The sequence below is a fragment of the Arvicanthis niloticus genome, chromosome 30 (assembly GCF_011762505.2).
Source record: "Arvicanthis niloticus isolate mArvNil1 chromosome 30, mArvNil1.pat.X, whole genome shotgun sequence".
Classification (NCBI taxonomy): domain Eukaryota; kingdom Metazoa; phylum Chordata; class Mammalia; order Rodentia; family Muridae; genus Arvicanthis; species Arvicanthis niloticus.
The window spans coordinates 4,795,247-4,820,339 of record NC_133438.1 but is presented as its reverse complement, the minus strand read 5'-3'; the positions used below and the strand labels follow the sequence as shown (position 1 = coordinate 4,820,339).

The 25,093-nt window shown below is 41.8% G+C and overlaps 1 protein-coding gene across 1 annotated transcript; it reads left to right on the top strand.

Annotated features, from left to right (window-relative positions):
* Positions 1-2,985: 2,985 nt before the first annotated feature.
* Positions 2,986-3,900, top strand: LOC143440650 (vomeronasal type-1 receptor 1-like). Its single transcript, XM_076927437.1, has one exon. The coding sequence runs from the start codon at positions 2,986-2,988 to the stop codon at positions 3,898-3,900; it is 915 nt and encodes a 304-aa protein (XP_076783552.1).
* The last annotated feature ends 21,193 nt before the right edge of the window (positions 3,901-25,093 follow it).

Genomic DNA, 25,093 nt, shown 5'->3' with positions numbered 1-25,093 from the left:
TTATGGACCAGCTATAAGGAGACAGGTCGGAGAGAGAGAGAGAGAGAGAGAGAGAGAGAGAGAGAGAGAGAGAGAGAGAGAGAGAGAGAGAAGCTAGACACAGGTGAAGACAGAATGAGCCAGAAAATGAGAAGAAGCCTGAAGGTTAGAGTATATTGACAGAGTTAATTTAAGGCCAGACAGAGTAATTCAGGACAAACAAGATTTAATCAGTAATCTTGAAGAGGAATTTGAGCCAGAATGGTTGAATTGAACCAACCAGAAAAAGAGCAGAAGGAACAAGTTAAAAACAGAAAAAGCAGTAAGTCTCAGAGGCTGAAAACATTTTAGGCCTAGATAAGAGTGTACAAAGGCTAGTGGCTTCCAGGACAATGCCTACTGTAACAGACAGAGGCATGACTATTACCTGAGGCAAATAAGTTCCTTGTATAAGTAACATTTGTATAAAGTTGTGGGTTACTATATGCAGAATGATGGCTTTTCAATCATCCATTTACCTATAAACTTCATAATTTCTCTCATTTTGCTTAACAGATAAATAATATTTCATAGTATACACATACCACACTATCATTATCCATATATTACCTGGTGGACATTTAAGCTCCTTCTGTATCATGACTGTTGTGAATATAGCAGCAATGAACTTGGCTAATTCTCTATCCTAATTAATGACTACTCAATATATATATATTTAATATAAATATATATTTATATATTTAATATTTAATATAAATATATATATTTACCTATATGTGCAGAATTGATTTAGTATCTATAAAAATACTTAGAAATAGCACAGTTTATTACATTTATAATAAGTCTCCATGAGTTTCTCAGAAAATGAATCATGATCTACCTGAAAACAAATGGTTATTGGAATAATCCAAGAACTCACAGGGGAAACATGGGCTTCAATTTTTTTGATTTGTCAGACTGCAAAGTCCTTGTTTGTACATTGGAATATACAAGACTCCAGATCATATATTGATAGTCTGTCTGGAAGAACTTGATATTAGCATAATTTTCATGAAGGAAGGCATATGGTGTAATGTTCCCCTCAGGAAATACATATAAGAAATCTCTTGATCTCCCCTGGAGTGTGCCTTTCTACTCTTGATGACAACAATTCAGAACTTAAAATTTCTCAAAGGAAACATGGTTAGTCATTAAGATCTAACAAACTCTTAGCATCATCCTTAATTGCCAGAAAGTGAAAATGATGGTTTGCTCTAGAGATGAATGTTTTTAGTTTCATTGGAGGTATTGCAACATCCCCACACAGACACAATAAATAATACCACTGATAACAGAGTAATGACTTATCTGAGGGACTAGACACTGCCTCTTTATGAGCTCTGATATCTGGCCTCAATCAGTGATCAGCATACCACTCCACGGACAATATGGGACAGGTAAGGATTACTTTGGATCTGTCTTAAGAAATAGTCACACAGAAAAGATCATCAAAGGGAGTGGAATTCAGAACTGTGTTTCTGCAGTGATGCTCGGAAGCAGGCCTTCATCTCTGTGAGCACCACCATCACTGATGAATGTAGGTGAGATTCCTGCAATTGTAGATTTTTTTGCTTAGACTTTATTTCTTTCTTCTACAATCAACAGTGTTTTGTAGAAGCAACATTGATCATTAGAATTGCTTCAATTTTGTCTCCACAATTTACTTTATCATATCAGTGATTTCCTTAGTCTAAAAAAAAAAAAAAAAAATCTTTTCCGTGGCTCAGGACTCACCTGAATATGTCCTTTAATGTGATGACTCTGTGTGAGAGGACAGGTTTTAAACTATAGGATGGCAGCTTATTGTTCATATAAACAGCAAAATAAACCAGGTAAGTTTAGACTAAACACGATCTTTCAAAACCTGAGTTTCAAAAAAATTTGTGCGTGAAAAGATTTAAACTGCAATGGTTTTAAAAATGGTTTCAGTTGTGGATGACAGAAACTGGAGATGAGTCAGTGATGTGTATAGTACCCGGTTACTTAGAATAACAGATAAAATTCAGAAATGTATAAATCAATGATATGCCTGGGCTTTACAGACTTTTATCCAACATAGATGATATATGTATGAATCAAGGTTCTTCTATGTGAACAGAATAGTGACATTTTAGAAATATTATTCATTCTATCACTATGGTAAAGAATATAAAAATATATCAAAACTAGATAGATTATTTTAGGTGAAAATATGTCAATCACATTCTTTTTAAAAATATAATTATTAAATTTGTATTTTATTCTTTAAAATTTTATTTATTTAATTTTTTTATCATTTGTGTTTTGCCTGCAGGTTTGGCAGTGAAGGCACCACATCCCCTCTAATTGGAATTACAGACAGTTGGGTGTTGTCATGTGAGTTGGGAAAATTGAACTAAAGTCCTCTGGAGCAGAAACCAGTGCTCTTAACTGCTGAGCCATCTCTCCAGACCTGTATTATATTTTCAAAGATACACTTATTTTATTTTATGTGTATGAATGCTTTGCCGCCATGAATGACAGGAAATATAAGAAAAAAGTGTCACAAAGGTCAATTGATGTCATTAGACCAAAAACCACATTTCCAAAACCAAATTTGTACTTCTTAACACATTATTATAACATGAGGAAAGATATTCATTTCTAATCAAGCAAAAATGTACTCCTGTCTATAAATGTTCATGTGTAAATATACAGAGCCCATCCTGTGTTAAAATGTGTGTTGTGCTGTTGGCCAACAAAGATAGAATTGCACCACACACACAGTTCTATCACGAGGAAAGACAAAGTAAAGTAACTGTAAATTTGATATTCTGGATCAGTGTTCATGCAGTGTTTCCAGTCAATGTTACCATAGTGAAATAAAGTAGTGCTGCTCTGTTTGGTGAAAAAAGACCTCGGATCAATTGAAAAGGTCAGGAATTAAGACTCTTGAAAACAGCACTGTCCAACCTGATCACTATTCAGTTGTCCAATGAAGTTGTCTCCATGTTGTCTCAGAATAAATCTGTGAAAACCACAGAGGAAGTGGCTCTTCAGATCCTCTTGCTTTGCCAGGTTTGGGTTGGGACTGTAGTCAACATTTTCCTGTTTGTCCATAATTTATCTCCAATCTTGAATGGCTCTGAACAGAGGCCCATACAAGTCATTTTAGCCAACTTAGCTGTGGGACATGCCTTGATTCTCCTCTTTGCATTTCCAAACAATATTTCAGTTTTTGTTCCAAAGGAACCCCCAACTGACCTAAAATGTAAACTTGGGTACTTCATTTGGCTAGTGGCCCGAAGCACAAATATGTGCTCCACCTGCACCCTGAGCAGTTACCAGTTTGTCACTCTTGCTCCTGGTGCCTGGGGTAGGGTGATGCTCAGTAGAAGAGCTCCCAAATTTGTGAGTTATGCTTGTTACAGTTGTTGGTTGTTCAGTGTCTTAAATAATGCTCATATTCCAATGCAAGTCAGTGGTCCACAGAAAAAACATAATGATACCAATTCTAAAAGCAAGTGGGTTTGCTCCACCACTGGTTTCAGTGTAGGCACAGGCATCTTGTCGTTTGCTCATGATGCAGTGTTCATCAGCATCATCATCTGGACCAGTGTCTCCATGGTGATTCTCCTGAACAGACACCACCAAAGACTGCAGTATATTCAATCTCCCAAACAGAAGCTCAGAGCCTACGCTGAGATCAGAGCAGCCCACACCATCCTGATGCTGGTGGTCACATTTGTGACCTTTTATCTTCTAGACTGTATTTGTTTTTTCTTTCACATTTCTTTTGTGGACTCTCGGCTTTGGTTGAGGCGTGTCAAAGAAATTTTGGCTGTAAGCTTCCCCTCCTTTTCTCCATTATTGTTAACCTTTAGAGATCCTAGACATTCTTGTTCTCTGCTATTCAACTTCTGAAAATCACAGTCCAAATGACAGACACTACTCGTAACTTTCCTAACAGCCACCAATATTCTACTCTCTGAAAATATGTTGAACATATTTCTTGACCTGCTACTATAATATGAGCACTATGGAGATTGAGGCAGGTAGATTGTCATGCAATATATGGATGATCATACTATAGCTGCATACCCAGCTGAGCATGTGATGCAGAGAACCTGACTCACATCTCTCTGCTCCTTGAGAAAGGAAATAAGAAAAGAGAAAAAAGCCAGTAATCACAAAATTCAAGTTATTTTAACAAGTATTTGCTTTATTCTTGATGTGTTAGAGGATCAGACACAATCCAAAATTCTTGATAATCATTGATATTCTTGATAATCATTTGCTTTTACTAGGGTGGCTATCTAAAAAAAATTCTTTCTATCTGACAAATTTTCAGACATTTTTATCTCCAATCTATGGGGCTAATAATTTGTATTTAATTGTCAATTGTCTGACATAAATTTTAGTTCAAAAATGAGATGTGTGCTTGTCCCAGAACAAAAAAATATATTATGCTTCATTTTGTGTCTTATTTACACATGTATTAGTCCCAAGTGCCAGCATGCTAATTAGGAAAATCCTATGCAATGAAAGCTTGTTTCTCACGCTTACAGGTTTATTTACTTTGCCAAAATGTCTTGCTTCAGGTTAGAAGGCATAGAAGCTTCATTTCTAGAACTTACCCCATGAAGTTTTGCTTTCCATCGCTGAAAATCAAAACTAAGTTCTAGTTTTCTTTTTCTTTCTCCTTTTTCCATTAATTAATTTATTTACTCAGTTTACATCCCATTGCTGCCCCACACCTCCTAGTCTCCTCTCATATAGTACAACCTGTGGTCCCTCCTCCCCTTCTCCTCTGAGATGGTGAAGGCCTTTCCTTTGTATCTCCCAAGCCTGGCACACCAATTCTTTGCTGGGTTAGGTACATGTTTCCCCAAATATGCCCAACTAGACAGCCTAGTTAGAGAAACGGGATCCACAGGCAGGCAATAGATTTAGGGACTGCTCCTGTTCCTGTTGGTGGATGGATCTACATGAAAACCATGTTTCATATCTGCTACCTATGTGTGTGAGGGGACTAGATTCAGCCACTTTATGCTCTTTGGTTAGTGGTTCAGTATCCAAGAGTCCCCAGTTGTCCAGGTTAGTTGACTCTGTTGGTCTCCCTGTGGAGTTCCTATTCCTTTCAGAAGCCTCAATCCTTTTTCCAATTCTTCCATAAGACTTCCTGGGCTCAGACCAATGTTTGGCTGTGGGCTCTGAATCTGTTTCAGTTAGCTACTTGGTGGAGTCTCTCAGAAGACACTTATGCTAGACTCCTGTCTGTAAGCATAACAAAGAATCATTAATACTGTGAGACATTGGTACATGCCCATGGGATGGGTCTCAAGTTGGGCCAGTTATTGGTTGGCCAATCTCTTCATTTTTACTCCATCTTTGTCCCTACATTTCTTGTATACAGGACAAATTTTATGTCAGAAGTTTTGTGGGTGCTTTGATGTCCTTATAAATTCATTGTGGATCCTGCCTGGCTACAGAAAGTGGCTATTTCAGAAGTTATATCCCCACTGCTAAGAGTGCCAGCTAAAATCAACCTCATAGACTCTTAGGAGCCTTCCCAATCCCTGGTCTCTGGCACCTCCTAAAGATGTCCCCCAAGCCCCAACCCATACCACAAGCTGATTTTCATTCATTCTCCCAGTCTTCTGGCCTTCTCTTCTGTCTCTTTCCATAACTGATCCTGAACATCCCTAACTGCCCTCCACATTCTCACTCCCATCATGTTCCCTTTCTCCAGCCTCATATGTCTATTTTATTTTTCTTTGTAAGTGAAATTTAAGCATTCTCATTTGGAACTTACTTCGTTTTCAGCTTCTTTGGGTTTCTAGAAAGTACCATGGGTGCCTTGTAATTTATATATAATTTCCACTTATAAATGAGTACAAACCATGATTGTCCTTTTGGATCTGGGTTATATCACCTAAAATGATATTTTTCATTTCCTTCTATTTGTCTGCAAACTTTATGATATGCTGATTTTAATAGCTGAGTTGTATTTGACTGTACAAATGAGCCATATTTTCTGTATTTATTCTTTGGTTAAGGAGCATCAGGGTTGTTTCTAGATTCAGATTATTATGAATAAAGCTGCTAGAACATAGTTGACCAAGTGACCTTGTGATATGGTGGAGCATCTTTTGGGTATATGCTCAGGAGTGGCATAGTGGGTGTTATGGTAGAATTATTCCCAACTTTCTGAGAGACTACCAAATTGATTTCCAGAGTAGTTGTACAAGTTTGCACTCTTACAATCAATGGAGGAATGTTCCTCCTGCTCCACGTTGTCAGCCGTATGTGCTGTTGCTTGAGGATTTGATCTTAGTGAGAGATGTCAACATCCCAGTCTCACCAATGAACAGGACATCTAGATAGATATAAAATAGAGGAATAATGAAACTGAGAGAGATTATAAGTCACATGTATCTAACAGATATCAATACAGCCTTTTACCTAAACAAAAAGAGAATGTACTTCTCAGCACCTCATAGGACTTTTCCCAAAATCAACCATATACTTACTCATAAAGCAAGCCTCAACAGATATAAGAAGTGTGAAATAACCCCTTGCATCACCATTGCAAGCTGGACTTCAACAACAACAGAAAAAAAACAGAAAGCCTACTATCTTATGGAAACTCTTCTCAATGACCACTGGTCAAATAAGAAATAAAGAAATGAAAGACTTTCTAGAATGAAAATGAAAGCAGAGCATACTCACATTTATTGGACACAATGGAAGCTGCACTAAGAAGAGTATTCATACTATTAAGTGCCTTCATAAAGAAATTGAAGAGAGCTCATACTAGCAGCAACTTAACAGCACACCTGAAAGCTCTAGAACAAAAAGAAGCAAACACACCCAAGAGGCATAGATGGCAAAAAAAGGGTCAAAACCAGAGCTGAAATCAATCATTGAGAAAAAAGAGAATAACACAACGAATCAACAAAAATAAAAATAAAACGATAGAAAAATCCTTAGCCAAGTAACTAAAAGGAACAGAGACAATATTGAAATTAACAAAATCAGAAACGTAAAAGGAGGCAAAATAACATAAACTAAAGAAATTCAAAGAATCATTAGGTCTTCTTTTTAAAAAGCTGTACTCCAGAAAATTGGGAAAAAAAATCTAAAAAACAATGAATTATTTTCTAGACAGGTACCACTTATGGAAATTAAATCAAGATCAGACACACTGTCTAAACAGTCCTATACTCTTTAAGGGCATAAAGAGATCATTAAAAGTCTCCCAACCAAAAATATGCCAAGGGCCAGATGGCTTTCGCACAGAATTCTACCAGAATTTCAAAGAAAAGTTGTGGGGCATTGGGCTGTGAGAGGCAGCTGGGTACCCAGTCGAGCATGGGCCTCAAACCCCAGAGACCACAAAGGGATGGTAGGTTTTCAGCCTTGCTCCTGGGCCCTGGTTTCTTTCACTTACCCTCAGCCACCTACAGACCCTCCCAAAGAAAGATTTGTGGCCTTTGGTCACATAGCACAGGTGGAAGGTGTGACCACAGGGAGCAGAGCCTCAAGAGATCTCCTTATTCATAAGATACCTAAAGGCCAATTAAACATTCCTTCCCAAACCCTCCTCATACTTGCAAAAGGTATTTAACCTCAGCCCCTCCCCGAGAACACGGGATACAGTGTCATCTACTTTCTGCCATGACAATAAACGTTTTAAGATCATGGACTACCTCTAGTCTTTAGGGCCCACTGTGGAGAATCATAGAGCACACCTTCAACTAACAAGCCACAGTTTAATCTCCCACCAGAGGACTTCTCTACACTCCAGCCACAGAGAGGCCGCCAACCCCTCTGCCAGCTATGACCCAGCCAAGCAAGTTGCCTTGACCAAGAGTTTTATCTACCTCATGGGGCACTGTCAGAGCTTCTCACCCTCACCCCTTTCGGCTGCGGGCCGGTCCAGCTCATACACCCCTAGTCTCAATCCTTCCGTGGCCTTTCAGTGGCATCTGGGAGCCCAAGGGCTTGAGACCAGCCAATCCCCATCCACCTTCTTGCTCAAGGGTCCCCAACCCAAGAGCTCCACCCCTTCAGGACCTCAGACTGGGATCTCCCCATGCCCAGAGTGGAGCTCTATTGCAGGGAAACGATGTGCCCACACGTGGTTGTACAGGCGGGTTCCTGAATCTTGTTGGGCGGTTGTGATTCTCACATCTCTAAAGAGACTGGAGTGCAGAAATCTCGACTAAAATCACTCCACATGCGTGCAATGGGCAGGTGCTATGGGGCCAAACCCAGTGGGGGTGGGGGGAGTTCTCACTCAGTCTGAAGTTCCGCGGGGGTGGGGGCCAGAGCTCTCGAGTGGACCTGGAGAGAGGGCTGCTGCCAGCTGGCTCCGGGATGCTCCGGGGAGCTCTCAGGTGAGTACTGGCAGAGGCTGTTGTTGACCAAGTACACCGAGGTGCCCAGACAAAGAAGCAGTGGCGGCTGGCCGGGGTGGCCTCCATTCTGGGACTCCCAGACACCACTGGGAGGCAGAGACAGAACAGAGATGAGGGATATGTGGGCACACATGAGACTGGCTCCCACTGCGACTGGTGAGGGAGGGAGAGGGAGAGCTCTGGACCACACCCCATGGAAAAGGGATTCTTTGGTTACTCACTTGGCTGAGCGGTGGCTGCTCCTATAGCTTGCTTGAAGAGGCGGGCCTCTGTGGAGGGACACAGAGAAGCTCTCCATGGGAGATTAGACATGGCTCGGTAGTTGAGACCTTCTCCGTGGTCCCCCCTCCCCACTGTGGGCCCCCAAAAGACACGTGGAACTTTGTGGGTTTTTCATGTTTTATTTTCATAGCGGATGGTAGTTGAATCCCAAACCTCTTTTAGGGAGGGGCTGTATTGCCCTATGTGACTGAAGGGGCAGATCAAATGGAGATGTTAGACCTCGTATTAGGAGTCTGGAATCTGGGAGCATGGCGAAATGTATTTTGTTCCTTGCAGGATCTCTGGCCATTTCTAAGTCAATGCTCTACCAAAACCCAAGACACTCTATCACAGCCTCACACTCTATGGCTTCACTTAGCCTGGCATCCACCCAGCATTGCATGGGATGAACTCAGTCAAATTCCCATGCTTCTGTCCCCTGAGCTGTGGTTCCAACCACCTGGGGCAGCAGACGCGAGGGACCCATAACTCAGCCCAACAGGACCCAAGCCCACAGTTGTGAGCTACAACTTCACAAAAAGTTAATAACAATTTTCCTCAAACTGTTCTACAAAATAGAAACAAAAGGCACATGGCCAAAATAATTCTTTGAGGTCACAATCACTCCGATACCTGAACCACACAAATACTCTCCAAGGAAAGAAAAATTTAGAGCAATTTCTTTTGAATATTAATGCAAAAATACTTAATAAAATTCTCACAAACCAAATTCAGCAACATAACCAAAAGTTTATTCACCATGATCAATTAGGCCTCATCCCAGAGTTGCAGACATGGTTCAATATATGGAAATCCTCAAATATAATCCACCATATAAAGAAACTGAAAGGAAAAAAAATACATGATCATCTCATTAGATGCTGAAAAACCCTTTGACAAAATCCAACACACCTTTGTGGTAAAAGTCTTGGAGAGGTCCGGGATATAAGGAGCATATCTGAGCATAATATAGCAATACACAGCAGGAAAACATCTAATTAAATGGAGAGAAATATAAAGCAGTCCCACTAAATTAAGGGACAGGAGATAAGACTGTTCAGTCTCTCCCTATCTACCCAATGCAGTACATGAAGGTCTAACTGGAACAGTAGGGCAGCAAAAGAGATCGAGGGGATGTGACTGGAAAGGAAGATCTCAAAGTATCACTCTGCGGATGTTATGAAATTATATGGAAACGAGCCCCAAAATTCTACCAGAGGACGACTACAACTGATGAACCCCTTAAACAAGGTGACTGTATACTAAATTAACTCAAAGAAACTGTAGCGCTCCTTTATGCAAATAACAAATGGGCTGAGAAAGAAATTATGGAAGAAACCATTCACAAGAGGTACAAAGAATATAAAATATCTTGGTGTAACTTTATCTGAACATGTAAAAGACATATATGATAAGAACTTCAAATCCCTGAAGAAAGAAATTGAAGAAGACATCAGAAGATGGAAAGATCTCCCATGCCCAGGGATCAGTAGGATTACCATAGTGAAGATGGCCTCTCACCAATAACAATCCACAGGTTTAATGCAATTCTAACAAAATTTTAACAAAAATGTCTATAGATATAGAAAGAGCAATTCTCAACTTAATATATTAAACAAAAAAAAAAAAAAAAACCAAAAATCAGAACAGGTAAAATACTCCTGAACAATAAATAAACTTCTAAGGGAATCACATACCTGATTTCAAGCTGTACTTCAGAGCAATAGTGAAAAAACTGTGTGGTATTGCTATAGAAACAGACATATTGATAAACGGAATAGAATCAAGTACCCAGAAATAAACCCACACACCTATGGACATTTGACTTTTGACAGAAAATGCAATAGTATACAATGGGAAAAAGAAACCCTGTTCAGCAATTGGCACTGGCCTAACTGGATGTCTGCATGTAGAAAATGCAAAGCGATCCATATTTATCACCTTGCACAAAACTCAAGTCCTAGTTGAGCAAAGACCTCAACATAAAATAGGATACAGTAAATCTAAAACAACAGAAAGTGCAAAATAGCCATGAGCTCACTGGTACAGGAGACAGTTTCCTGAACAGAACACCAATGGCCCAGGCTGTAAAAAAAAATCAACACTTGATAACTGGAACCTCATCAAACTGAAGGTAAAGCACACTGCCAAAAGAAAAAAAAAGGCAGAGTAGAGATTGGGAAAATGTCTTCACTAACTATACATCTGACAGAGGGCTAATATCCAAAAATATATAAACAACTGAAGATGGCAAACTTAAATAAACCAAATAATCAACTTAAAATTGGGATAGGAAGCTGACCTGAGAAGCCTGCTATATTAGGAGGACTTTGATTCTCCTCCCAACTCCATCAGCCCTAAGACTCCCAAATCATACAGCTTAGCTTCCCTTCCCCCAGCCATTTCCCAGCTCACTGAGCCTTCTGGATTAAGCCAGGCTAACCTGAGCAGAATGCTATCCCAGGGGCAAGGGATCTCCACTCTCTCGCCACCTCTCCTCCACCTGCATTAGACTCCTGAGCCATACAGGTGAGTGGCCTTTCCCCAACCCATCTTCTCTGCTCTCCGAGCACTCTGGCTCAAGTCAAGCTGCCCTAAGTAGTCTTCTCTCCAAGGACGACCTCCATTCGCCCACTACTGCCTCTCCCCCCACCTTCATCAGACATGAGACTCCTTGAACCATACAGATTTGATTCCCTTTCCCCGCCCATCTTCCCTGCTGCCTGAGCCATTTGGGCTAAGTCAAGGTTCCCTGAGCATATTGCTATCCCAAGGAGACCTCTATTCTCCTGCCACCCCTTCACCCACCTTCATCAGACCCGATGCTCCTGAACTATACTGAACTAAAGACCTGGAACCATAATACAGCCCAAGGGTATCCATAAGAGGATTGCCATACCAGGCCCATCAAGTTTCACCCCCACCAAATTTCTACTATAATAAGAACATCCAGGAACCAAAACTATCCAGATGGCTAATATCCCCCCCAAAGAACACAATCAACAAAGGCAAGGATATATGACCCCCCCAAAAAAAACTACAGCTATCCCATAACAACAAGCTCTGGATATGCTAACACAACTGAAACAAGAAAATGACCTTAAATCCAATCTTATAATGATGCTAGCGTCCTTTTAAGAGGAAATTAATACATACCTTAAAGAAATACGGGAAATGCATTCAAACAGATAGAGATCTCTAAAGAGGAAACAAATAAATCCCTTAAAGACACATGGGAAAACACAATTAAACAGGTAAAAGAAAGAAATAAAACTGTGCAAGACCTGAAAGTAGAAATAGAAGCAATAAAGAAAGACCATCCTGAAGGATTCCTGGAGATGGAAAACCTAGGAAGAAGATGGGAGCAACAGATGCAAGCATCACCAACATAATACAAGGAGCAACAGATGCAAGCATCACCAACATAATACAGGAGAAAGAAGAGAGAATCTCAGGCGTAGAAGATACAATAGAAGAAACTGATACGTCAGCCATAGATAATGTTAAATCTAAAAAAATTCCTGACACAAAACATCCAGGAAATCTGGAATGTCAAGAAAAGACCTAACCTAAGAATAACAGAAATAGAAGAAAGTAAAGAGTGCCAGCTTCAAGGCTCAGAAAACACTCTCAACAAAATCATACAAGAAAACTTACCAAACCTAAAGAAAGTGATGCCTATAAACATACAAGAAGCTTATAGAACACCAATTAGACTGGATCAGAGAAGAAAATCCTCCCTCCCCATAATAAGCAACACACGAAATCTACAGAACAATGAAAACATAATAAAAGCAGCAAGGGGGAAAGGCTAAGTAACACACAAAGGGAGACCTATCAGAATTACACCTGATCTGTCAGCAGAGACACTGATGCCAGAAATGCTAGTCAGATATCTTACAACTTCTAAGAATCAACAGGTACCAATCTAGACTACTATACCCAGCAAAATTCTCAATCACCATAGATGGAGAAAACAGGTATTTCATGACAAATCCACATCCAAACAATATCCACAAATCCAGACCTACAAAATATACCAAAGGTAAAAGTCCAACCCATGGAGGATAACTACATCCAAAAAAAAACATAAATAATTCCATACCAGCCAAAACAAGGAAAGCCCTTCTCTCTCTCTATCCCTGTCCTTGTCCCTATCCATGTCCCTCCTCCTCCCCTCTCTCTCTTTCTGTCTCAACACTACCAACACTAAAATAACAGGAAATGTATCAGTAGTCAGTAATATCAGTCAACATCAATGTTCTCAATTCCCAAGCACAACAACACGGGTTCATACAATAGACACAAAACAGGAGACATTATTCTGCTGCCTACAAGAAACACACCTCTGCAACGAAGATGGACATTACCTCAGAGTAAGAACAAGAACAAACTTTCCCAAGCAAATAGTCCCAAGAATGCTGGAGTAGCCATTCTAATATCTAATAAAATAGACTTTCAACCAAAATTAATTAAAAGAGACAGTGAAGGACACTTCATAGTCATCAAATTAAAAATTTACCAAGATTATATCTCAATTTTGAACATCTATGCTCCAAACACAGGATACCTTCATTTATAAATTAACATTGCTACAGCTTAAACTGCACATTAAACCCCTCACATTAGTTGTGAGACACTTCAACACCCCACTCTCACCAACTGACAGAACCTCCAGATAAAAACTGAACAAAGAAATAATGAAACTAACAGATATTGTGAATCAAATGGACCTAGCAGACATCTATAGAATATTTCACCCAAACACAAAAGATTATACCTTCTTTTCAGCAACTCATGGATTCTTCTCCAAAATTGACCATGTAGTCAGTTGAAAAGCAAGCCTCAACAGATACAAGAAACGTCACATAATGTCTTGTATCTTATTAGACCACTATGGATCAGAGCTGGACTTCAACAACAACCACAAAAAAATACTGGAAAGCCTACACACTGATGAAAATTGAACAACTCTCTACTCAACGAACTCTAGGTCAGGGAAGAACTAAAGTAAGAAATTAAAGAGTTTCTAGGATTCAATGAAAATGAGGGCACAACATACCCAAATTTATGGAGCACAATGAAAGCAGTGCTAAGAGAAAAGTTCGTAGCACTAAGTGTGTCCATAAAAAAAATTAGAAATTTCTCATACCAGCAATTTAAAATACACCTGAAAACTCTAACAAAAAGAAGCAAGCATACCACAAAGGAGTAGAAGGCAGGAAATAATCAAAATCAGGGCTGAAATAAGTCACTTAAAAACAAACACAAAAAAACAATACAAAAATACTCGAATCTCACTTAGAATGGGGTGATAAAATAGTTACAGACGTTAGAAGAAGAGAGGAATTGGATTGGAGAGGATACAGGGAGGGGCATGGGTGTGTCCGTGTCAGGTGTGGGGAGAAACAGGAGTGAGGGATACGGGTTCAAGAAAATAAATGGATATCTGCAGCTGCTGGGGCTAGGGTGTGGGGAATTTCTAAGTTGTGCCAGAGACATGGGATAAAGAAGGCTCCCAGGTGACCTTAGCTGAAATCCATAGAACTGGACATATGGAACCTCCTGTAGCCAGACATGACTCCAAGTTGGGGATTAAGAACACCAATCCACCCACAAAAGTTTTGACTCAAAATTTTCCCTGTCCAAAAGAAATGCAGGGAGAAAGATGAAGCAGAGACTGAGGAAATGGCCAGACAATAATAGGCCCTACTTAAGACCCATTGCATGGGCAAGTACCAATCCTTGACACTATTAATGGAACTCTATCATGCTTGCAGGTAGTAGTCTAGCATAACTGTCCTCTGAGAGGCTCCACCCAGCAGCTGACTGAAACAGATGTAGTCTCACAGCCAAACATTTGTTGGAGCTCAGGAGACTTATGGCAGAGTTGGGAAAACAATTGAGGCCCCTAACGTGATAGGAACTCCCCAGGAAGACCAACAGGCTCAACTAACCTGGACCTTTAGAGGATTCTAGTGACCGAACCACTAACCAAAGAGCATACATGGGCTGGACTGAAGCCCTTGACACATATGTAACAGATATCAATCTCTATGTGGGTCTCGAATAATTGAAACAGTAGCTGTCCGTGAAGCATTTTCCTGTCAGTGAATCCATTCCCCAACTGAGCTACTATTCTGTACTCAGAGGGAGATGATTCACCTAATTGTCCAGCAGGGCAGTGAACAAGGTCCAGGGGATCACCTGAAAGAGAATGTGGGAGTAGGAGCACAGCTTGTCTAGAGTCTGGTCAAACTGGAATTTTTATTTTTTCACACAGGAGTTATATACATATAAAGGCAGGCTGTGGGGAGGGGATGACGCAGGAGTGTAGGTATTCAGGGGCAGTACAGATATCTTCCAGAACAGGGTATCAGCTGGGTGAAGAAGCAGAGAACAGGTCACTATGACTCTGTCTAAGATTCACTTGTTTCTTATCTAAGCTGGTACTATCCATCAAGGCTACCTATCCCAAGGTCTGTGACTACTAGTTTTTATCCAGGCTGGTAAATTTCCACCAAGGCTGCCTGTTTACAAGATCTTATAGCTATCTGTTTTAGGGTCAGTGTTTTTCCACAGAGACCAAGACTTTGTGTTAACAAGCATGTATGGCTGACTTAGGCCTATTGCTGATTTTAGGCCTTCGCTGTATAAGCAAGGCTGTTTTTGACATTGCCTCCCTTCTCTAAGTATAGAAGGACTGTGGTAATTCTAATCTTGCCAAGGCGGGGATAGAGGCCTGACCTCCAGTAATTAAAGGGGATCTTGTAATGGCTCTGGTCCTCCTGTCGTTGTTCAGTGAGGCACAAGGGCCATACCCATCCCGATGTCTTTTTCCTGGAGAGAGGATACTTTTTACATCAACCCCTATGCAGTCAGGCTTGTCCCTCAGGGAACCCAGAAAGATATTTTAATTTTTATTTATATTCCCTTGCAATGCTTAGCCTCACAGCCTAAGCAAGAATTCAGATCGCCAGTCAGAGGGGGTTCTGGGTGGTCTCTCTCTGCTTGGTCTAGGGGCTGGATGGAGTAACAACTTCGTCTTGAGCCTCGTGGTCCCCAATAGCTAACTTATAATAATGTATCTACATAGATTTTGCTATCAGATTATCTATCTGTTGTTTCACAAAGTTAGTCAGCCCAAAAGACCAAAAGAATATTTAAGGCCCAAAGACCCAAAGAAATAAGCAAAAATAGCCCAGCAATGGTCCCAAAATGTAAGGAAGTAGGGTTGACAACCATGGAGAGATTGAAAACCAATTCTTGTACCAGCTCTCCTCTCTCTCTCTCTCTCTCTCTCTCTCTCTCTCTCTCTCTCTCTCTCTCTCTCTCTCTCTCTCTCTCCCTCCCTCCCTCCCTCCCTCCCTCCCTCCCTCCCTGCCTCCCTCCCTCCCTCCCTCCCTCTTTCTCTCTGTTTGCCTGTCTTTTCTCAAAGCCTTCTCTGACCTTTTTCATTTTCTCTTTAATCATCCTTGTCTTATCTATGTAAAAGCAGCATTCTTCTTTAAGAGTTGCACATAGTCCTTTCTGTTGTAAAGAGTAAATCAAGTCATCTACAATTCTGGAGGATGACTTCGGCCAAAGAAGAGAGGGAGTCTGAGAGGTCAGTGATGCCTTGTTGAAAATGCTGAACATCTCTGTCTATAGTGATCCTGAGTTCTTGATACCTAGAGAACATATGAGGAAACACCAGTCTCCATGCCTATGGCACTAAGGCCTAGGAGGACTGGGAGGGTCATGGCAGTTAGGGGCTCCATCAATGGCAAACCAGTGAAGAAGAGGAATCAGTGAACTTATCCCATAAATGAAAAAACTCTTCTGAAGGGTAATAAACCAATCAAGGGACCAACTGTATGAGAATGCAAAAATCAGAATTCTCAGCCAAAAAGATGCTGGCTAAAAGTCGGGGGGTGAGGCCATCAAGACAAATCCACTAAGTATCATTTGGTGAAACTAAATATTGACTGTTAATATCAGGTTCAAGGGTTACATTACAAAGGTGGGCATACTGAGAAGGGGGTGTATTAAGAGTCACACAGAGGCCCAATCCCAAGACTTGAGAGAGGGATAAACCATTCCACTCTCTGGGTTGCCAGTGGCAATGATTGGAGTTATTTGTAGGTATGAAACTGCCAGGGATGGTGATGCCTTCATAGAAAGGTGGTTGAGAATGGCAACACAGCCAGCAGTCATTAACAAGATCAAATGAAGTAGTGTTAAGTGCCAGGAAGGTCTGATTCACTAAGACAAGAACAAGATTCTCCGTCTGAGCAAAGAAGGGAGTGTCAGCTCTGGGAGAAGGGGAAGTTACTGAAGTGAATATATGAGCAGTTTTTGTAGGAGATGGTCAGGTTTTTTAGGTGGTTGTGCCTGGGGAACTAGAACCAGGTTGGAACAAATAGGTACTGGCAATTTTACATGAACTGGCTCTTTGAGGAGTTTAATGGTAAAGGTAAGGCCAGTATCTGTGCCTGATGATAAAGGCAGAGACCCCATGGAAATCCCTGGGTCCAATCCTGGGACTTGTCATGGACCATAAATGTAATAGACAAGGGGAGGCACCAACCCCAGGTGACACGACTGGAACCTTTACAAAGAGGATTAGTGTGGGGAGCCTCTTCTCTCCAGCATGACAATCACTGAAATTGAAGACCAGCCTGAAGTATTGTAGGGAGCCGGCAGAAGGCGGCTATCATCTTGAGCCATATATCCTGATAAGAGACTTGATTAAAACAGCCTACAACAGCTGAGCACACTCTGATAACATCTTGCTTTAGATACTCAGGATCTTCCCTTGGGTGTGTGAGACTTAAAGATGTGGTTTAAAGCTGAGACTTAAGGGCATGACTTAGAGATCAGATTTAGAGACAAGCCCTAAGGGCATGACTTAAAGGCATGACATAGAGGCGTGGCTTAGAAGTGATACATATAAAAGGCGAGAGGCAGACGGAAGAGTTCAGTACAACTTACAGTACAACTTGGAACTAGGAATTACGTTAGAGAGTACAACTATGAGTACAACCTGGAGTAGGAATTAGGCATTGAGGAAGAAGACACTTGGACTAGAGAACTCGGAAGAAGAATTATTATTAGGTATTAGGAACTTAGCACTTGGAGAAAGAACTTGGAACTTGGAGGCACTAGGGACTAGGAACTAGGAACTAAGAACTAGGGACTAGGGACTAGGAACTCAAGACTTGGGACTTGGACTAGAAAGAGAGACTCAAGAATAAACAGGATTGAATCACACTCTGTCTGGTCTCCATTCTTCGAGTCTGTCCTCACTCTCTTGCTGAACCCTGACCCGGGGACTGAAGCAGCTTGGGGCAGTGCGGGCTCTAACAACTTAGCTTCCAAGGCTTTTGGCAGTGCGGGTTCCAACACCGACAGAGCGGTCAGAGACATTTTGGCCCCCAAACGTGGGGCAGCTCAGGCCGCAACAGATTAGCATCTATAAGGTTTTGAGGGCTTGAAAAATTTCATGAGATAGTAATATAATCCCAGAAGGAGGTAGGATTCCAATAAACCATCCCCAAGATCTCACAACTCCAACTGGCACAATAAAAGTCAGCTTTGCCACCTCACTTATGATGGACAGAGCCACCACCATGGAGCCCTGGACAAACATAAAAATCTGTATTTTGAAGTAAGGTTCGGCTGACAGAATTATCACAGCCAGAGTCAACTGGCCGAGGAACAGAAACCCAAATATGTTGAGGAGTAATAATATGAGTATTGGGCGCATTATTTTCTGGGGCACTGTACAGGTCTAGCTGATGTTGAAGACCCCAAGGGGCCGCCGCTCCCTGTGCCAGTTTACAAAGTTCGGGAGTAAGGCATGTTGGCCACCAAGTGCTGGTTGAAGTTTTGGAAGCAGGCAGCACTGCCAATTACAGGAGCTGCTAAGGAAGGAGGCACAAGGCTAATTACTTCTGCCTCCAGCTGCTGGAGAGCTCCGACTAGTTGGGCCTGTTATCTCCGGGTTTCTATCATATGACATAAGAACACCACATCAGTAGTCAGCTGCCAGTCCGCATCAGACATGGCAGGCTGGTCAAAGACTGAGTCCAGAATTTCATAAGATGGCAGCAGAACAAAGGATAGGAGTGTGGCGACACCTGTTGGTGGGAGAACTGAGGCTAAGGCAATCGTGACTGTTTTGGGTGGATAGTAACACTCCTTTTGTAAAGGCTCCTCTCCCGCGAGATTCGTTTCATCTGCAGGCAGCAGACTGCCAGCGTCCTCAAGGGCGCGCAAAAGGGAATAGGGGCTTCTTTTAGACTTATTACGAGGAGGTTTTTGAAGAAGGGTTTTCTAAGGGGAATGTCAGCGACTTCCATGTCAATAATGACGCAGGAGCGGACCTCTCCAAGGTACCATCAGCCACTAAAGGTGGAACTGAGAAAGAGGTTTTTCTTTTAAAGGGGATGGGGGCAGTGTAGGAGTGCAAGTTGCTAGGTTATTGGAAGAAAAACTGGAGGCAGATTCTTTAAGGAAGTGCTCTCCTTCAGAGATCAAATGCTGGAGATCTGGCCATTCTGGGGTGGTTCTAAGAATATCATTAACGAGAGACCAATAGTTAAAGGCTGTAACCAGCATTTTGTAAGGCCCAAATGCTTCATAATAATCTTTAAAACAATCGCCAACTCGGCGCCATCTTTTTTCATCAACTGTCCCCTCTTGGGGGAACCATGGACAAATTTCTGCTACAAAATCTAAGAATTGCATTAAATCCTTTTTCTTAACCCTAGTCCCTCTCGTTCTGGGTGACTCCTTGAGTCCTGTCATGAATAGTGACTGTTTAGAGAATGCCTGTCCCATGTCCTTCACTTCAAGGCCTCACTGCTCTAATCCTCCATAGGAACATCTCACAGATGGGTAAATCGTGGTGTCCTTCTGAGTCGAAGTGCTCTCAAGGACAAATGATGGCTGAAAGATTCACTGAGAAATATGTGTTATGAGTATAGCAATGAATCATTAAGAAATATTTTAACATTGTGTCCATTAAGCAGAACATTAGTATTGGGTTCTCACCATTCTAAACACAGCTGGGAATGACTTCCATCTCTTGAACTCGGACTTAGATCCAATAAGAAAATGGTTGGTTACTCCCATAAGATTGATGCCATTATTGTAGCAAAAGGCATTTCTCATTAGGCAAGTAATTGTTGTGGCTTGCAGTGTATATGTGTAGTTGTGTGGGTTTCTGATTACTTTACAGTTTCATATAACTTTTTGCTGCATATTTTCAGCTTCTTTTAAAAAATATTTTAACGATTATTTTTATGTTTTATATTACACACCCAGGTACAGTCATCTTCTAACCTCCCCCCCCCATATCCATTCCTCACCATTGCAACCTCCCCGCAAAAGAAAAAAATAAAGACATCATGAATTTGGCAGGCAAACTGGTAAAACCTGAGAATATCATCCAAAGTGAGTTAACTCAGAGCCAGGAAGACAAGTATCATATGTACTCACTTATAAGTGGACATTAGCCATTTTAGTGGTTTGAATAGGTTTGGACCTCATAGACTCATGTGTTTGAATGCTTGGCTCACAAGGAGTGAAACCATTAGGTGTGTCCTTTTAAGAATAGGTGTGGCCTTGTTGGAAGTAATGTGTCACTGTGGGGTGGTCTTTGAGGTCCTATGCTCAAGCTCTGCCTAAGGAAGAAGAGGCAGCCTCTTTTGGCTGCAGTCAGATCAAGAGTTAGTATATATACTCAGCTCCTTCTCAAGCACCATGTCTTTCTAGATGCTTCCCACCGTAATGATAAGTGACTTTATCTTTGAAACTGTAAGCCAGCCCCAATTACAGGCTGTCCTTTATAGAAGATATTCTAGTCATCGTGTCTCTTCACAGCAATGAGATCCAGACTAATACAGTAATTGGTATCGGGGATTGGCTTATTGTTTGTGATAGGCTTGACCATGTTTTTGTTCCATGGAATGGGGATTTCGAGACTTTGAATTATGGAGAGAGTGGAATGCTTTAAGTATGGCTTAATAGTCAATTCTAGTAAAAGCATGGAAGATAGTCATGCTGAAGGTGACTTGAACAGAGCAAGCATGGATCAAGAGGTTTCAAAAGAGAAGAATTTCATTATATGTCCTAGAGACTCTTCTTGTGATAATTTGGTAGAAACTGGGCTGCTTTTTGACCTTTTCTGGGGAGTCTGCCTGAGGCTAAGATGAAGAAATTCAGATTGGTCGCACTGAGAAAGGAAGTCTGAAAAAAGCTAGCATTGACTTTGTCCTCTGGTTTACTCTCATGGAGAGCATTTTGATTAACCATAGCAAGCTTAGAAAGGAAAAATAAAAAAAAAAATGAATGGTTCAAGTAATAAAAGGGCACCAGGAAGTACAATGGAGCAAAATCCTGTGTTTGAGGAGATGAACCAATTAGGGGAGTGTTGACCTTTGGCAAGATTCCACCCAGCTAAGCTTATTTTGTGTGCATTTGCAGTTGAACATGGGATAGTTATAGCATGGTAAACATTATTACCATTATTATCTGTTTATTGTTTTCATTTGAATTTTAATCTGAAATGAACTACAATCCAGAAATGGAGGGCACACGTGTGATTCTGATCTTGAGGCGGGTAGATGAGGTCTTTTGATTTAGATCTTGACATGGAATAATACATAATTTTGACCTGGATCTTGAGGCATGGTGCCCATAAGAAGCTTAGGCTGAGGCATGGTGGTACATGTCTTTAATCCAAGGAGTAAGAATCAAGAAGATATCTGAATTCAAGGCCAGCCTAGGACATAGAAATTTTCAAGTAGAGAAAAATCTTAGGTCAAAGCATGGTGGTACATACCTTTAATCCCAGAACTCAGAAGAAAGTAGCACGCAAATCTCTGAATTCAAAGTCGGTCTACAGAGCAAGTTCTAAGACAAATAATCTTAGGCAGGGAAGGTGTTGGAAAAGGGGAAGATTATGATAATATTGAACAAAGGGGACATATTCCAGCCCCTGCAAGCAGTAGAATTCAGCAGCTTCGGCCATGTTGCCCTGGCATTAGAGTCAAGAGTATAAGGGGTTACAATTAAATAGCGGGGATTAAGAGGAGACTAGTATCTCTGAGGTGAAATCTTCCAGGAAGTGTTGGGTTATAGTGTGGGTCCTGTGTCCACCTCTTATGGGGCTAAGGCTGCTGTGATCAACCCACGCCAGGGTCTGTGGGCTATGTGAAAGCAAGGGACCCCACTCTGATGGTTGCAGAGTGCAGTCTGAGGTCCCACAGAGAGTTGGAGGTAGCTCATCTGGTTCTGAGGCTCTTGGGCACCCCGGAACCACTGAGGGGAGCAGTGCAAAAGTCAAAAATGAGGTGGGGGCATACAAGTGGGATTGTCCTGCAGCCCAAGGGGAGAGGGGGGAAGCTCTGGCTGTGTCCCATGGGGATGAGAGTCTCACTTGGCTTGGTCATGGCTGGCTTAGCTTGCTTGCTTGGATTGGTGGCCTCTATGGCTGGGAATGCAGAGGTCTTCAATGGGAGATTAGATAGAGGTTCTGCAGACCCCTGCTCTGTAGTCCTGTTCCACTGTTCCCCATGGCAGATCCCGAAGAAGAAAAAGGACCATGGTTTTAAAATGTTTATTGTCATGGTGGAAGGTAGGTGAAAACTGTGCCCCCCCCCCCCTTTTCTTAGGGCAGGCCTGAGGTTAAATACCTTTTGCAGAGAGGAGGGCCTGGGAAGGAATGTTAAATTGGCTACACCCCTCTGGCCTTTAGGTACTGCATTAATATGGAGATCTGTCTTGAGGCCTGTAGTCATGCCCTCTACCTATGGAGAGCTGCCTCATGTCAGGAGCCTGGAGTGTGGGAGTGTGGCAAAATGCATGCCATCCCTTAGGATTACCTGGGGTCTCTGGTTATTTCTAGCCTGTGCTCAAGCAGAAACCAGGTTGCCTTTTATGATCCTACAAGGAAGTATTTTCTGAGAGTACAAAGAAGCTGTGTTCCAGAAAGAGCCAAAGTTGCAACTTGTGCTGCCGTTGAACATGGTAATGTGTAAAAATTACCCATACAGTACTGGTTTGGAAGGAAGAAAGGGGTCATGAGAGCAATACAGATTTACATTGTGAGAAACCAGGAAAGGCCATTGGTGAATGTTCACCCTTAGCTGCAGTTGACAACCCAGGACTGAAGGCATCATGCAAAGAAGTTGAGGCTTGACACAAAGAATGAAGCCTATAAGAGACTATTGTCAAAGCCTAGTTGCAGTGGAAAACATTGGTGTAATTGAGATGGCAGTATTGCTGAACAATCAGGAGGAACATCATTATCAGTGCAGTAGACTCAACCAGATGCTGGAATACTCAGAGAGCAAAGCAGGAGATATGACTCAAGCCCCTCAGGGGAGCCCAGAAGATCATGTGTGGATCCTAGACATTGAAAAAAGAAACTGTAGCACTGATGTTGCATTGGAAACCCCAAGATGCTATAGATGTCAGAGCTGTTGATACCAGCTGAAGAAAGCTGCTAAAAGACAGTGGAACCAGCCAAAGAAAAAGAAATTTATCATAGTCATCAAAGCTGAAAGGAGTTGGACATCAAACATGGAGATGCAGAGGTTGGAGTTTCCAAGCTGATTTTTGGTTTACTTTCATCAAGTGTTTTCTCACTATTGTACTTTGGAACAGGAATGTGTATCATGTGTCATGTTAGTCTAGAGGTATGTGATCTGCTTTCTGATTTTGATTTTATAGGGTATTACAGTTAAGTGATTGGATGAATCTCCAAAGAGACTTTAAACTTTGGAATTTTTACATGAGGACTTTGGAAGTTGAACTAAATGTATTTTGCATTATTTTATGTCTAGGTAGGGCCCCCACAAACTTATGTGTTTGGACAAGTCTATGGGTGCTGGGAGTGGAATGTAATGGTTTGAATGTGTTTGGATCTCATAGACTCATACGTTTGAATGCTTGGCTCAAAGGAAGTGCCACTATTAGGAGATGTCTTCTTGTTAGAACAGAAGTATCCTTGTTGAAGGAAATGCATCATTGTGGAGGGTAGTGTTTGAGATCCTATGCTTAAGTTCTGCCCAGGGCAGGAGAGGCAGTCTCTCCTGACTACAGTCAGATCAGGATGCAGAACACTCAACTCCCTTTCCAGCACAATGTCTGTCTAGATGCTGCCATGCTTTCCACCATGATGGTAATTGAGCAAGCCTTTGAAATTGTAATTCATCCCCGATTACATGCTGTCCTTTATAAAAGTTGCACTGGTCAAGGTGTTACTTCAGAGAAATGAAACCCAAACTAAGACAGCCATAAAGTACTGGATAACTATGCTACAATCCACAGACTAAAAGACTTCAGTAAGAATGTCCCAAGACAGATTATGCACATCTCATTCATAACAGGAAACTAAATAGTCCTTCGACATGAACGGAGAGAGGGGACTTGGTAGAAGATAGGGTAAGCGTGGGAACTGGGATGGAGGTCAGGTGTGGGAAGTAGGGGTGGGAGAAGGCTGGGAGTGTTAAAGGAAATCATGGTGGTTATCTTTGGGATTAGCTGGAGCCCTGGGACGGGGAGGATACGGGGAATCTATGGGGATTACCCTAGCTGAGATTCTTACTAGAGGGGAATATAGAGATTGAAGTAGGCACCTCCTGTAGCCATGACGGACTTGTAGGGGAAGCGGGGGAGGCATCGATCCACCCATAAAATCTTGTGGATGCTGTAGTATGTGTATTCCACAATATATCCCGCTCCACACATCTTCACTTCCAAATATTTACTGCAATGATTCATTGGCCTTGTTCAAGATCTCTGTCCTCTGTGACACCATCAATATAAGCTCTTCATAGTGACTCCTCCTAGTCATTCCATTGCTGCCTTGTGTAATGGAGATCCTGAAGCTTTGGATCAATGTGACTGCCTCTTCCATATATCCCAATTGTTTGCAGATGATATAGATTCAGGGGTGGGCCAACACAGAGCCTCGGTAGCAGCTGAGCTGGTCAGTGTACCATCTCTTTCTTATCTTCACCACTAGGTTTAACTTTCTAGGATGACTAATGGCTAGGCCACCAAATGCTGCAATCCTCAGGAGGCAGGGTCAAATATCCTTCTCTAAAGCACTCATTTGGACTTTATATTTAATGTCAGCTGTGTTTCCCAGGCAAGGTGAAGGGCCTGTTCTCCCAAGTGTGATAGCCAGTGAGGGGGTGATGACTGGTCTCCCACTCTCATGCCATTGGAATCATCTCTCCAGGCTAATGCAGGTGGTGAGTGGCAAGGTAGGAAGGACATCACCAATGTACCCAGCCACCTCACATCAGAGCAGAGGCTGGGCCAGCTCTCCTGTAACCATGTCCTATGGGCTGGCTTACCTGTACCATCTTCACCAGGGTCAGCTTTACTAGGGTGCTCAAGAGAGGTGCAGGGCTAGGTCTCCCAAGTGCTGCAGG